Source organism: Gigantopelta aegis, chromosome 6 (assembly GCF_016097555.1).
Source record: "Gigantopelta aegis isolate Gae_Host chromosome 6, Gae_host_genome, whole genome shotgun sequence".
NCBI classification, from domain to species: domain Eukaryota; kingdom Metazoa; phylum Mollusca; class Gastropoda; order Neomphalida; family Peltospiridae; genus Gigantopelta; species Gigantopelta aegis.
Window position 1 is genome coordinate 12,240,036 of NC_054704.1, and position 15,444 is coordinate 12,255,479.

General features: G+C 38.2%; 1 protein-coding gene across 1 annotated transcript; it reads left to right on the plus strand.

Annotated features, from left to right (window-relative positions):
- The first annotated feature begins 3,727 nt into the window (after window positions 1–3,727).
- On the plus strand, window positions 3,728–7,722 carry LOC121374356. The gene is made up of 2 exons (XM_041501456.1): window positions 3,728–3,966; window positions 6,418–7,722. Exons 1-2 carry the CDS (start codon window positions 3,916–3,918, stop codon window positions 7,087–7,089), a joined length of 723 nt encoding a protein of 240 aa, XP_041357390.1. The 5' UTR covers window positions 3,728–3,915; the 3' UTR covers window positions 7,090–7,722.
- The last annotated feature ends 7,722 nt before the right edge of the window (window positions 7,723–15,444 follow it).

Sequence of the window (15,444 nt, forward strand, 5' to 3'; positions counted from 1 at the left end):
CAACCCTCGCCCACTACCGACCCTGGTCGGGCTGTTTGACTCCCTTCCACTTGCCATCGCGGGCGGATCCCCTTTTATATTTCCACCCAACCCAAACCTTTTTCTGTCATGGACGGAAGAGCCGGCGAAAGTCGACACCTGCACCCATGACAGGCGTGTGCTACAACAGCGTGTTCTGACCTGACAGTCAAAAAGGAGTTGCAGTCGCTCCAAAAATGCACCCATTGTTGTTATACAACCTATCGAACCATCGTAAAAAAAACCTCTTTTTTTTCTTTTTTTTCAATTATGAAATTCAGTTAATTTTTGCGAATCTTAAATTTGATGGTGTAAAATATAGGCTACATATTTGCAGTTCCTACCTGTATTTCGTTTTGTTTTTTAGAATTTAGGATAAATGGAGTGTAATTTAACAAGCATTCTGAGAGTACTGTTAAAGGGACATTCCTGACTTTAATGCAATTTTTAAGATGTTATCGACTTACAGAGACTTTTTAACGATTGTAATTACATATCAACTATATGTTTCTGCATAAAATATTAGTAGCTGTATATTAAACGTGTTTCTGATCGTTTCATTTTATTTCCTAAAATATTGTATTTTCGTACGTACGAAATTATTTGAAGACAAAATCCAGTTTGGGCTTCTTACAAATATTAAGACGACCAGAAACACATTGAATATACAGACACTGATATTCTAAACAAGAAAATATATTTAATATGTAAGTTTAATCGTAGAACTATTTTATTAGTCGAAAACACCTTACAATGCAGCAAACTCAGGAATGTCCCTTTAAAGCAATACATGTCCCGTACCGCGCTCAAGAAATGTTCGTTCAGGGCCATATCTCAGCCAAAAAAAAGGTCAGTTGCCATGAAAGTCAAACTTGATTTATAACAGTACATGATAAAGCTATATACATTAGTTTTGATCAGTATCTTGAGGCATTATGAAAAACAAAAAGTGTCCGAAAAACTCATTTTCGTATCTACTAAGTTCAAGGGCCATAACTCTGTCAAAACTGGGTAAATAGACACGAAAGACAAACATGGTCTGTAACAGTACATGCTAAAGCCATAGGCAAAATTTCAGCTCAGTATCTCAAGGCATTGTAAAAAAAAAAGATCATTCGGGGAAACCATATGTGGGACAGACAGATAGAAGGACGAAGACAAAAACCTACAGTCTCTCCGGTTGGAACGATGGGGACTAATAAGCATTGGCCATGAAATGATGTGAGTGATTTAAAATATGGAGGCAATGCAGCACGTTGTCGCGATTTACCTCCAACATCAGACATGAATAATCGAGTAGGCCTAATTACTTTTCCTGCCGAAACATTTATTACTTACTCCTTGGAAAGTGCAATATTTATAATGTATCATCACTTGGTCTACTAGTCCATTATAATGTATCAAAGATCAAGCTTAATTTTCTTTCTAATTCGTTTCTTTTCCATTCATGTGTAAGCCGATTAAGAAATTTGCTTTTCCTCTTATTTCCATTAGTAACGTTTCCAAAAAAGTTAATCATAAATAAATTGAATTCCATCATTTGACAATATATGTTCTAAATCGTATACAAGAAGCATGTTTTGATATTTTATGTTTTTGATACTTTCGGTTACTAGTTTTACATATTCCCTATCAATTAATAATGAATTGTTAAATTTCCATAATCCTCTTCCTGTTTAACTTTATAAAACAACTGCAGCATGATCTGATCGATAGCTATTTTCAATTATAACTTTCTCGACAAAAGACTTAATGTTATTTGATATTAAAAAATAATCAAGTCAAGCTAGTTTTATTGTGTTTTGTTTTTTCCAAGTATATCTTCTAAGAGTCGGGGGCAGTTCTTTAAATGGGTCTTTTACGTCAAATGCTTCTAGATTTTTTATAATATTTTCTTGTGCTGTTGGGTGATTTGCATGCAGGTAATGTCTAGTATCTAAATTTTGGTTTAAATCTAAATTAAAATCACCACATACTATCTATTTATCATTTTGAAAATCTACATACAGTCCAATATATTTAAGAAAAGGTTTGGATCATCAACGTTGGGTCCATATATATTTAAAAAGTTATATCAGCAAGAATAAAATTACCGTAAATATCCATCTTAATTTTATTTATTTTATGTTCAAAGTTACTGTTGAACATAATTGACACACCACTAGAATTACCTGTGTAGGAACTAAAAAACCATATGATAAACTGTTGGTTTTTTTTGCTGTTTTTGTTTTTGTTTTGGGGGGTTTTTGTAATTGTTCACTGTTCTGCATTGTATACTTTCCTTCCGTTTTACCTTCAAAAAGTGGGACGGTTTTTTTGTTTGGGTTTGTTTTGGTTTTTTGTTGTTGTTTTTTTGTTTGTTTGGGGGGTTTTTTTTTGGTGGGGGGGGGGTGGGGGGGGGGGGTTGGAGGGGGGTTGCAGGGTTGGGATTTTTTTAATCATCCGATATATTATACTTATGATTAATACCGAATTCACAAACTTCGATCATAACAATGTGCTGTAATATCGTTAATAACGTAATTAGCAAAATTATGTTGAGAAGAAATATTTATTTAGCTACACCTACACATGTTAAACTATAACTTCTAACTACTAACATAACATGGTTATTTTTACGCGGTTAACCCTGGGCTACGTTCAGCCAGACCGAGCTGAAAAACATCCGTGAGACTGGTTTATGCGCTTCGTGGTAAACCAAATAGCCATGTTGGGAACCAATCAAATAGAGCGCGAATGTTAGTGAAACGTCAGTTGGCTGAACTTGTGGATGGTTTCGCCACAGCCACTCCTGTTGAATAGTAGCAACGGATCTTTTATATGCATTTTCTCACATACAGGACAGCACATACCACAGTATTTGATGCACCGAGACGGGAAAGAAAAGAATAGGTTCACCCGAGGTGCTCAGTCTTACGACCCTGAGGACACTATAATGATTTACTGCACAGTACCACCTCGCCATACTATATTTGTTTGGAAATAGGACGTCGTGACATATATATTAGTTATGCCGGGCAGGGGCAGGATGTAGCTTCATGGTAAAGCGCTAGCTTGATGCGCAGTCGGACTGGGGTTGATCCCCATTAGTGCGCCCATTGGGCTATTTCTCTTTCCAGTCAGTGCACCACAGCTGGTATATCAAAGGCCATGATATGTGCTATCCTGTCTGTGGGATGGTGCATATAAAAGCTCTTTTGCTACTACGGGAACACTGTAGGGGGCTTCCTTTGTAAGACTATATTATGTCAGAATTATCAAATGTTTCACATCCAATAGCCGATGATTAATAAATTAATGTGCTCTAGTGGTGTCGTTAAACAAAACATTTGTTTTTTATTCCGTGAAAAATCATCTCGTCTAGTAGCGCACACATTCGGAACACTTCGTAGATCTCGGTTAAACGCTATATTCAAGTGATGCGTCAGTAAGTTGCAAACATTTATGAAAAGACTTAAGGTGAATTTCAACCAACTTAGAACTTAGAACTACACATGCACCACATCATCTTCCAAACACAAGCAACTAGTCACACACTAGAAATTAAACTATTATCAATATAGACGAGGTAAACAATCAGAGGGCGTACTGCTGTCTTCTAGAACAATGCTCTACCTTGTTAGCGATGAGCTTTGTTATTCATAAGGGGTCACCTGGTTGTCTACAGGTGTAAAATGGGTGGATTAAGGCTTTTCGGCTTATTAAACAGCGTATTGGGTTTCCAATACCCGATGTGATGACAATTCACAATGTATGCGCAATAAGGTCAAAGTATAAAAGAAGGGCTATAAAACTGAAAGATACAAAACATATGAATGTTTATGATGTCTTTAGAATAACAAAGGTTTGACCCAGTCAGTCTAGTGTGACACACACAAGGTGTGTACTCATCAGTCTATGCCACATACAGCACGCCAACCAGCTGAACTTCATTCCTTGCAGCATACGGTAAGAAAACGTCTACTAATACAATAATATATTGCAATATTTAGCATGGAAATAATAACTTTTGCGCATGTTATATGAAGATGTGCCTTAAAAAAGTTGTCCAGAGAGTCAGTCATGTGTGTCCTCCCATTGTCTGTTTGTAGGTTCATTATTCACAAATATTTTACCTTCTGTGTGCGACGTCAAGCCAGTTTTTCTTCTTAAAATAGTTTTATATTTACGGGAATTGGTTTTTTGCAAAGGTGGTAGTATTTGATGGTGATGTTAGTTTATTCCTATTTCATTATTCCTATTTCAAAAAGTAAATTAAAACGAGGTATTTGGCGTGTATGCACTGGCTTGTTCAGAAAGAATGTAACATGCATTATGAGTCAATGGCTTCTGTCTGGTCTATTTTTAGCGACATTCACGACAGGAGCTCAGAGATTTGTAAATAGTTACGCTCCAAGGTGTATGTGGTATTTAAACATGAATCCGCATGTAAAATGTAGGGAGAGATCTTAATATAGCCTAAGCCTGCTGACCAATCCCAATATGTTTTGTCAAATAAATATTGTTTAAACCAAGGTGTTCATAAGTGCACTTTCAAACTTTAATATCTTTGTATCACATACTATGTACACATAATAACGTCATTATGTCATATTTTTTGTACGTGTAACACGCATTATGAATAAATTGAGTTTATCACAGACAAAAATATATGACTTGGAATTTCCCAACTTATTCATGATTTTTTATTTTTCTTATTTTTCTCTGTTCTGTCACTATTCAGCAAATCTGCATTAAATGTCGTGCCATTACGTTTCGATTAAAGGGACTTTTCCTGAGTTTGCTGCATTGTAAGATGTTTCCGACTAATAAAATATTTCTACGATTAAACTTACATATTAAATATATTTTCTTGTTTAGAATATCAGTGTTTGTATAGTCAATGTGTTTCTGGTCATATCAATATTTGTAGGAAGCCCAAACTGGATTTTGTCTTCAAATAATTTTGTACTTACGAAAAAATAGTTTTTAGGAAATAAAATGAAATTTAACCTAGTACAAATATTAGAACGGTCAGAAACACGTTTAATATACAGCCACTAATATGATATGCAGAAAAATATATTTGATATGTAATTACAATCGTTAAAAAGTCTCGGTTAGTCGATAACATCTTAAAAATTGCAGCAAACTCAGGAATGTCCCTTTAATGTTTCACATGATGCAACTCGTTGAAGCTTTCTTCAATTTTTACGTGGAAACAATAGCCTATTTTCTATTCAAAGGTATAAATTAAGAATCGTCATAATGAAGATATACTTAATAGAATGATAGTAACTGTTTGCACAAGGCAATGGTATACAGATGATTTTTTAAAAACATATACACTTCTGCATTATGTTTTATTTGAATGTGCCCGTTAATAACTGGGCAATTCCACGATTACTGACGTTACATTTAAATCAAATCAAATCAGTTTATTCATAAATACATGTAATGAACATTATAAATTAGTTGTGCCACGTATTATTAATACACGAACAAACAATATAATACAACCATGACAGAAATCGTAATTTAAAGTCATTTTTTAAATTTCAAATAGGCTACCTATACTTTTATTATTATATTGTATCAAAAAATGTCTTGCAGGTAGGGTCATAATAGATTATTGGGAGACCAAATCCCGTTTAGGTTATTTAAAAACACCAGGACTACCAGAATACATTGAATATACAGACACTGATATTGTAAACAAGGAATTATATTTAGTATGCGACTTTTGTTTTACACTGACAAAAATTCTTAATTATCTTGTTGGCTGCATGGACCATTTCAGTATGGTTCATTTTAGCTTTATATGTATCTAACCTATAATGTATATGCCCCGAAGGCTGAATGCATCTAAGTACTTTAAAAAAATATATGTATATACATGTATATATGTTTGGCCATTTTGGTGAATTTGGCAGAATTAGAGACCAATTAAATTTGGGTCAGTAATATGAGCAGATATTACCACCCAAACATACCTTAATACAATTGTGTACTTAATGAAAACTTCAAAACAATGCCCACGCTTGAACTCGCAAAATTAATGGGGCGGTGTTCCTTTATGGAAACCTGTTGGATGGACAATTACAAGCATAAAACTTCGTCCAAAATGTGGCCAATCACACAATGAGGGTTAAAACGTTTCCAATTATCCCCATGAGTCATGTGGAAGATCAATTCCTATAGATTATACTCCAGGTTTTAGTTTTTCAATTAAAAACAAAATTGAATAGTTTTTACAAATGTAATATTTGAGGGTAAAAAATCAGTGCACAGTAATGTAGCGGTTTCTTTAGATAGACAAAACAAAAAGAGGCACTTTTTAAAACATGCTAGTTAAATCTACAATTGGTTATTCATTTCAATTTATACATCTATATCGTTGACATGTTGGGTTCTTTGCAGATCATGATGTGTCCTGCAGCTGCAGTTTTGCTGCTTGTCCTGGTTCCTCTGGTGCACGGGGAGATAGACTGGCGGTCTGAGCCGAAATGGGGATATCAGTTCATACTAGGCAGCGACGGCCAGCTGGAATGCAACGACACCAACGCCATGCTAGAGATGGGTGACACCGTAACATGGGTGGCGCCCAACAAGATGATGATTCAAGGTACATCAGGAAGGAACGATGAAAAGTATGAAGTCATCGATAAAAATTCTGTACGCGGGATGGTACTTAAAATCAAAAAGATAACGTCAGAGGATCACGGCGTATACATCTGCATGGTTAAACGTAACAGCGCCGATTACGTTAGAGTCATACGGGCTCTGAATCTGTACGAGCCCGCCTACAGTAGCATGATAGACAAATATCGCAACAACATAATGGTGGGCGGGATCGCGGCCGCCGTGTTGTTCGTCCCACTGGTGGGCGCGTGTCTCATCAACAAGTTCAGGTACAAGAGCGAAGAGGAAAAAGACCGCAAACGCCACCACCGTGAACGTGCACAGCAGATCCAGCACGAGTACCAGCAACAGATGGACAACGGCGATGGCGGAATTCTCCAAAGAAAGACAGCTCCTGAAAATGATGGCTTCCAGAATGAAGCATTTCAGACAGATACCACACGACTTTAAAAAAACTTCTTACAGCAGAGGCGAATCCTAGGAGGAGGAGGAGGGGGGGGGGGGGGTGTCTGGCTTTTTTTTTTTTTTTTTTTAAATCAATCAATGGGTTTTCACGAGTTGGTCCGTGTGCCCCTTTTGCATTGGTCCTCCCCCGTTTCCCATGTACAAATATTATCAAATACTCGGGTTGGGGTAGGGTGATATATATGTTTTCCTTTTCGAATTCACGGGTTGTTCAACTCCAAAGTTTAATCTCTTGAAATATATATATATATATATATATATATATGGTCGTTTAACCATTATAGTAATTAATGTGAAGTAGAAACAGCCTAGAGTAGAACAAAATACACCTGTTTTTCTTTATTTCTTTGCATAACGGGCCAATCTAATTAAAATTAGCACCACTATTACATGGTAGACCCAGCAGAACTAATTTTAATCAGATTGATAACGGGCCACAATGGAATATTGAATATGATGCTCATACCATGATTCTACTCGTATACTTTTGCACACATACGTTTTTATTGTGTTTTTAGACAGAGTGATATTTTTTATGTGTTTGAAAATTAACGTACTCTACTTCTTAAATGTTGAAGAAACGGCAAACATCAAATAAAATTGGTATATATACATGTATATATATTTGTTTTTTAAATTCATTTTATTTTCTACGTTTTTACCTATAGAAATTTACAGCATTACGGTACGAAGTAGACTCAGTCTTTATGTTAATTTTGCATTTATAGACCTGCGGTAACCTGTTCGAAAAAAAATATTTGTACAATTTGATTTTATATGCAGTAACTAATACACATACACATTAATGTAACTTAATGTAGTTTTAGCTTTTTATTATATATTACATGGGCGGATGCAGGAAATATTTTTAGGGGGGGACCAAAAAAGAAGGGCACATTGACTCGTCAAAAGGGCACCTTACTACAAGTTTTGATATTTACAATTAATATGAATTCCTACAGTTCTACGTCATAATATACTAGCAATAATGAAGTAAATTGGCGTCACTCGCGTTAGAACCTCAATGGGGCCCCATTGAGACTCAATAACACAGACACATATCTGCAAGCTTGCGCATGTACACGAAAATCTTGATTTCATTTATCTACAATATAATTATTGTTTACTTAAAAAAAAAAAAATTCTACAAACAAAAAGGGCACTTGGACATTTTGAGGGCACTTGAACAATTTTTGGGGGGGACGCGTCCCCCTGGTCCCCCCCCCCCCTTGGATCCACCCATGTATTACTTCTTGTTATATTACTTATGGCATGCCTTGTAGCCTTGTATTTTTTTTATTTTGTAATAAATGCTATTTTAGTTTTAAAGAACATTGTTTATTAATCATACTAAGGGGCCGTCCATAATTTTCACCATTTTCACGAGCGTACAAACCGTACGCGAGGGGGGGGGGGGGTGTTACGGTGCCAGCGTACAATCAACATTTTTCATTTGGGGATGTACACTTTTAGGGGGGAGGGGGGTGATCAAAAGTGTACTCTTTGTACACTTGTGAAAATGGTGAAAATTATAGTGTTCATAACATTGTAGTACTTACTGTTGTATAAAGTCCTAACTAGCAAAATCAAGTAGCAAGTAGCAAAATGGTAAGAATAGCATAGGTATGAACAGATACCAGCAGCAACAGGAACAGTTGCTTTCAACTGAAAGGGAAGGTCAATACATATATTCGGGCTGCCTTAAGCTTCTGGAGCCTAATTCACTAAACTCTCGCAACTTTGCGATCTCGCAGTGCAATGCTAAAAGACTTGCAAAGAGGATGCTTTGTTGTCTAGCAGAGCCTAAGAGACCTTTGTGAATGAGGCCTCAGATATGTAGGGTAATGCCGCATCTCTCTCATTCTGTATGAATTGGCTCAACAATGAAAGTTTAGCTAATGTTAAAAGAAATGGCATAACATTTATAAATTAACCTATTTTTATTAATTAGTATTCACATCTGAAATGTTTACCATTTAAAAACAACATAAACTCATCAAAAGATGTTACATGTACTGTTTAATTAAAATATATTCAGTCTTCGTGTGGAGAATCAAATATCAAGAATTTGAGATTGTCAGTATCTTGTGTGACGTCCATTTGTACGAATAATGGCGGTACAGCGCCGCTGCATACTGCTGGTAAGTTGGTTTATCTCATGTACCATAATGTTGTTCCACGCCTGTAAAAGGGCAAGTTCAAGGTCATGAACATTGTTAATGTTTGGGTAATACTGTTGAACCTTTCTACCCAAGTTGTCCCAAACATGTTCTATCGGAGAAAGGTCAGGTGATCTCGTCGGCCAGTCTAACATCTGGAAATTGCTTCTCTGCAAGAGATTGGTAGTGATTTGAACTGTGTGTGGATGGGCGTTGTCTTGTTAGAACAGGAAATCAGGATGACGTTGTATGAATGGCAAAACGACAGGTCTGATAATTTGATCACAATATTGTTGCGTATTGACGATTACAAGATCAGTTTTTCCCATTTCTATAAATTCCCGCCCAACCCATGACACTACCACTGCCATATCTGTCTCGCTCCATGTTGTTATCAGCATCATATTATCGTGACATCTAAGGGAACAGCTATCACTGGTCGGTGGACACGAAACCCAGCAGCGTGCAGACGGGTATGCACTGTTTGTGGGTGTATTGTTGTCCCTGTAGCTTGCTGCAAGTCCCTTGCTAAAGTGTAGCAGCCCTGGATATTAACCCAGTTAATAATGGTATGCACATTTGCAAGGTCTCTAAGGTGCTGGTTGGGATATGAAAAACCCAATTTTCTTTTTAAAATTCACCGGTTTTATTCCAAATTTTAGTGTTGAATGTTCAACATGCATGCACACACGCACGCACATATGCACACACACACACACACACACACACATTGTCCAACCTGTAATGTGCATTAGCGTTATATGGCGTCAGACATATGGTTAAGGACCACACAGATTTGGAAAGGAAACCCGCTGTCACCACATAGGCTACTATTTTATGACAGGCAGCAAGGGATCTTTTATTTGCGCTTCCCACAGGCAGGATAGCACAAACTATGGCCTTTGTTGAACCAGTTATGGATCACTGGTCAGTGCAAGTGGTTTACACCTACCCATTGAGCCTTGCGGAGCACTCACTCAGGTTTTGGAGTCTGTATCTGGATTAAAAACCCCATGCCTCGACTGAGATCCGAACCCAGTACCTACCAGCCTGTAGACCGATGGCTAACCACGACGCCACCGAGGCCTGTGTAATGTGCATTAGATGCAGCCTAGAGAAAAACAAGGATGTTCAACATGCACACACACACACACATTGTCCAACCTGTAATGTGCATTAGATGCAGCCTAGAGAAAAACAAGGATGTTCAACATGCACACACACACACACATTGTCCAACCTGTAATATGCATTAGAAAGAAAGAAAAATGCACTCAACACATTTTATTTATGGTTATATGGCGTCAGACATATGGTTAAGGACCACACAGATTTGGAAAGGAAACCCGCTGTCACCACATAGGCTACTATTTTATGACAGGCAGCAAGGGATCTTTTATTTGCGCTTCCCACAGGCAGGATAGCACAAACTATGGCCTTTGTTGAACCAGTTATGGATCACTGGTCAGTGCAAGTGGTTTACACCTACCCATTGAGCCTTGCGGAGCACTCACTCAGGTTTTGGAGTCGGTATCTGGATTAAAAACCCCATGCCTCGACTGGGATCCGAACCCAGTACCTACCAGCCTGTAGACCGATGGCTAACCACGACGCCACCGAGGCCTGTGTAATGTGCATTAGATGCAGCCTAGAGAAAAACAAGGATGTTCAACATGCACACACACACACACATTGTCCAACCTGTAATGTGCATTAGATGCAGCCTAGAGAAAAACAAGGATGTTTAACATGCACGCACACACACACGCACACACCAATGGCTAACCACAACGCCACCGAGGCCGGTGTAATGTGCATTAGATGCAGCCTAGAGAAAAACAAGGATGTTCAACATGCACACACACACACACATTGTCCAACCTGTAATGTGCATTAGATGTAGCCTAGAGAAAAACAAGGATGTTTAACATGCATGCACACACACACGCACACACGCACACACACACACACATTGTCCAACCTGTAATGTGCATTAGATGCAGCCTAGAGAAAAACAAGGATGTTCAACATGCACTCACACACACACACACACACACACACACACACACACACATTGTCCAACCTGTAATGTGCATTAGATGCAGCCTAGAGAAAAACAAAGATGTTCAATCCAACCACCCTGGCATCTCATGCGAGTGCTCTACCAACTGAACTAAATCCCAGCTCTTCTCTGGATAGATGGAAAATATTGGAAGAGTCCCACTGAATGGGATGAGTCTCACACATCAAGCAGCTTTAACTTGTAACCCATGTCTTCAGCCATTTGTATGTCAATGGGGGGGTGTAGATTAGTGGTAGAGTGCTCACATAAGGTGTGATGGGTTGCAAGCTCAACTGCCCTAAATGGACTTTGGGTGTTTTCTGTTCCATCTAGTGCCCTATGACTGATACATCTATATGCAACTAAAGGATCCAATAACACCTACTGTTAACAATAAAACAGGACACAGTGTACTACTTCCCATGTATATGGTTAATGGAAGGAACATCTTAAAGGTACAGTATCACTTGCTATTTTTAGCTTCACTGGTGTCATTTGCTGAATCCACTGGACAATTATTATTTCATGGGGAAATGATTGGTACCGTTTTATTCCTAGAGAAATAAAGTTTATTAAAAACAGCACTTCAGAAAACATGGGGATTACCATGGCAACCTTAAGGTAGCAGTATACAGTTAGCTCCCTTGTAGACCCAGACACAAAAAGAATTTGCTTTTTGGTTTTGCACAGATCCATGTTTGAAGGCTAATTATTGGAATAGGGGCGGGATGTAGCCCAGTCGGTGTGGGATCGATCCCCGTCGGTGGGCCCTTTGGGCTATTTCTCATTCCAGCCAGTGCACCACGACTGGTACATCAAAGGCTGTGGTATGTACTACCATGTCTGTGGGATGTTGCATATAAAATATTCCTTGCTGCTAATCGAAAAGAGTAGCCCATGAAGTGGCGACAGCAGGTTTCCTCTTTCAATATCTGTGTGATCCTTAACCATATGTCTGACACCATAAATAAAATGTGTTGAGTGCGTCATTAAATAAAACATTTCCTTCCTTCCTGTTAAACTGTGATTGACCTCAAAACTGACACTACCATTTGTTTTAGGGTTAATAAATTCAATTAAAAAACCCAAATAACAACAAAACAAAAAATGCAAAAAACCCAACCCCAAAACATTTTTTTTTTTTTTTTATTTGGAATAGGAAGTAAATTCATAAGCTTTTCAAGAGTAGCCTGAGTGGCAGCAGCAAGTTTGCTATCTGTCTTGTTCTCTCTCAACCAAGTGTCAAAGTAACCAAATAGCAATAGTTTAAAATGTGCTGAGGAATTGTTTAATAGATACCGGCCTTGGTGGTGTTGTGGTTAAGCCATCAGACATAAGGCTGGTAGGTACAGGGTTCATAGCACGGTACCAGCTCCCACCCAGAACGAGTTTTAACAACTCAATGGGTAGGTATAAGGCCACTACACCCTTTTCTCTCTTACTAACAATTAACAACTAACCCACTGTCCTGGACAGACAGCCCAGATAGCTGAGGTGTGTGCCCAGGAAAGCGTGCTTGAACCGTAATTGGATATAAGCATGAAAATAAGTTGAAATGAAATAAAACATAGATATTCCTTTCCTCTCCAGTAATTGGTGGTTAATTAAGCAAGGGGTGGGGGAAACATAGATATTCCTTTCCTCTCCAGTAATTGGTGGTTAATTAAGCAAGGGGTGGGGGAAACATAGATATTCCTTTCCTCTCCAGTAATTGGTGGTTAATTAAGCAAGGGATGGGGGAAACATAGATATTCCTTTCCTCTCCAGTAATTGGTGGTTAATTAAGCAAGGGATGGGGGAAACATAGATATTCCTTTCCTTTCCAGTAATTGGTGGTTAATTAAGCAAGGGGTGGGGGAAACATAGATATTCCTTTCCTCTCCAGTAATTGGTGGTTAATTAAGCAAGGGGTGGGGGAAACATAGATATTCCTTTCCTCTCCAGTAATTGGTGGTTAATTAAGCAAGGGGTGGGGGAAACACAGATATTCCTTTCCTCTCCAGTAATTGGTGGTTAATTAAGCAAGGGGTGGGGGAAACACAGATATTCCTTTCCTCTCCAGTAATTGGTGGTTAATTAAGCAAGGGGTGGGGGAAACACAGATATTCCTTTCCTCTCCAGTAATTGGTGGTTAATTAAGCAAGGGGTGGGGGAAACACAGCCTTGTGGTAAAGTGCTTGCTTGATGTGCAGTCGTTTTAGGATCAATCCCTGTCGGTGGGCCAATTGGATCAATCCCTGTCGGTGGGCCAATTGGATCAATCCCTGTCGGTGGGCCAATTGGATCAATCCCTGTCGGTGGGCCAATTGGATCAATCCCTGTCGGTGGGCCAATTGGGATATTTCTTGTTCTAGCCTGTGCACCACAACTGGTATATCAATGGCTGTGGGATGGTGCATATGAAAGATCCAATGCAAATAATGAAAAAATATAGCAGGTTTCCTCTCTTAAGACTTTATGTAAAAATTCCAATTGTATGATATCCAATAGCCGATGATAAATAAATCAATGTGCACTAATGGTGTTATTAAACAAAACAAACTTTGTTTTCGGGTACAGGAGATGAATAACTTACGGTACTGCACATACAAATCTTCTTGTGTGTGCAGTAATATTTGTTCATCTTATGTAGGTTAAAGTAGATGAAGTCATGGTGTCCTCGACACGTTCTGTGTTTGTAAAGCCCGAATACATGAAAACATGAAGTAAACACAGAATCAAAGCAGGAATCTCCTCTTGCACAGTTTACTGATATTCTACCCCTCATCAGCAGAAATGTAAATTTACACTAGACGCTTGTCCACAGCCAGGCCTGTTACGCCGTGACATACGATCTTCTTCCAGAATGACTTTGCATACATCATTTATGGTTATCACCTTCAAGTGTTGAGGTAAAAACACACATACCACAGATACCACTTGAGACCAATGGAAAACCAAGAAAATGTGTAGTTTAATCTACCATCTACAAACCCTCTATAACAACCATTATAAAGACCATTTGTACATAATGATCCTCAAAAGTACTGACAACTGTAAATTTGGTTTTAATAGACAAGTAACACATTTATGAAATCAGAGGGGGTCTATACGACCTACCAATTTTACCCAACTGAAACAACAATGATATGCTAGCATATACGTTTTATTTCTGTAAAATGCCTAAATTTTACAAAAAATATATATAAAATACCAGTAATAGCAATACAGGAAATATGATTTCAAAGACTTATTATTAGTACTAGAGTTTGCACATACCACAATCCCCCATTTGGTCAGCTCATGGCATGTCAGTACTGGGTTTCTTATTATTATCTGTGTGGTTCTTAACAATATGTCTGATACTTTAAAAGCTTAATTATAATAAGTTGATTGCATTGTTAAATAATACATTTCTTTCTTTCTTTCCCCTATCTGAAACAATCCCAGATTTGTTTTCTAAAGCTGACATAAACAATGTCTTATTAGTGTGCATGTACAGTGTTTCTGCATATTTCCATTTGATTGTAGTTGAGTTTGTATTTTGTACTGGTATATCATAGTGGAAAAGTAGTTTTTTTGTTTAATGATACCACGAGAGCACATTGAGTAATTAATCCTCGGCTGTTGGATGTCAAACATTTGGTAATTTTGACTTGTAGTCATCAGAGAAAACCCGTTACATTTTTCCTAATGCAGAAAGAAATCTTTTATATGCACTTTCCCACAGACAGGACAGCACACACCACGACCATTGATATGCCAGTCACAGGGTAGTGGTTGGTTTGAGGTAAGATCCTACAACCAAAGCACCCAAAGTGAACCGAGACTCTCTGCCTACTAAGCTAGACCCCCAAAGTGAACCGAGACACTCTGCCTACTAAGCTAGACCCCCAAAGTGAACCGAGACTCTCTGCCTACTAAGCTAGACCCCCAAAGTGAACCGAGACTCTCTGCCTACTAAGCTAGACTCCCAAAGTGAACCGAGACACTCTGCCTACTAAGCTAGACTCCCAAAGTGAACCGAGACACTCTGCCTACTAAGCTAGACCCCAAAGTGAACCGAGACACTCTGCCTACTAAGCTAGACCCCCAAAGTGAACCGAGACTCTCTGCCTACTAAGCTAGACCCCCAAAGTG

Bases quoted from the DNA above. Each gene is read 5' to 3' on its own strand.
- LOC121374356 (XM_041501456.1), top strand. From the start codon at position 3,916: ATGCCACATACAGCACGCCAACCAGCTGAACTTCATTCCTTGCAGCAT. The intron at 3,967-6,417 runs GTAAGAAAACGT...GGTTCTTTGCAG, and splicing joins TTCATTCCTTGCAGCATACG to ATCATGATGTGTCCTGCAGC.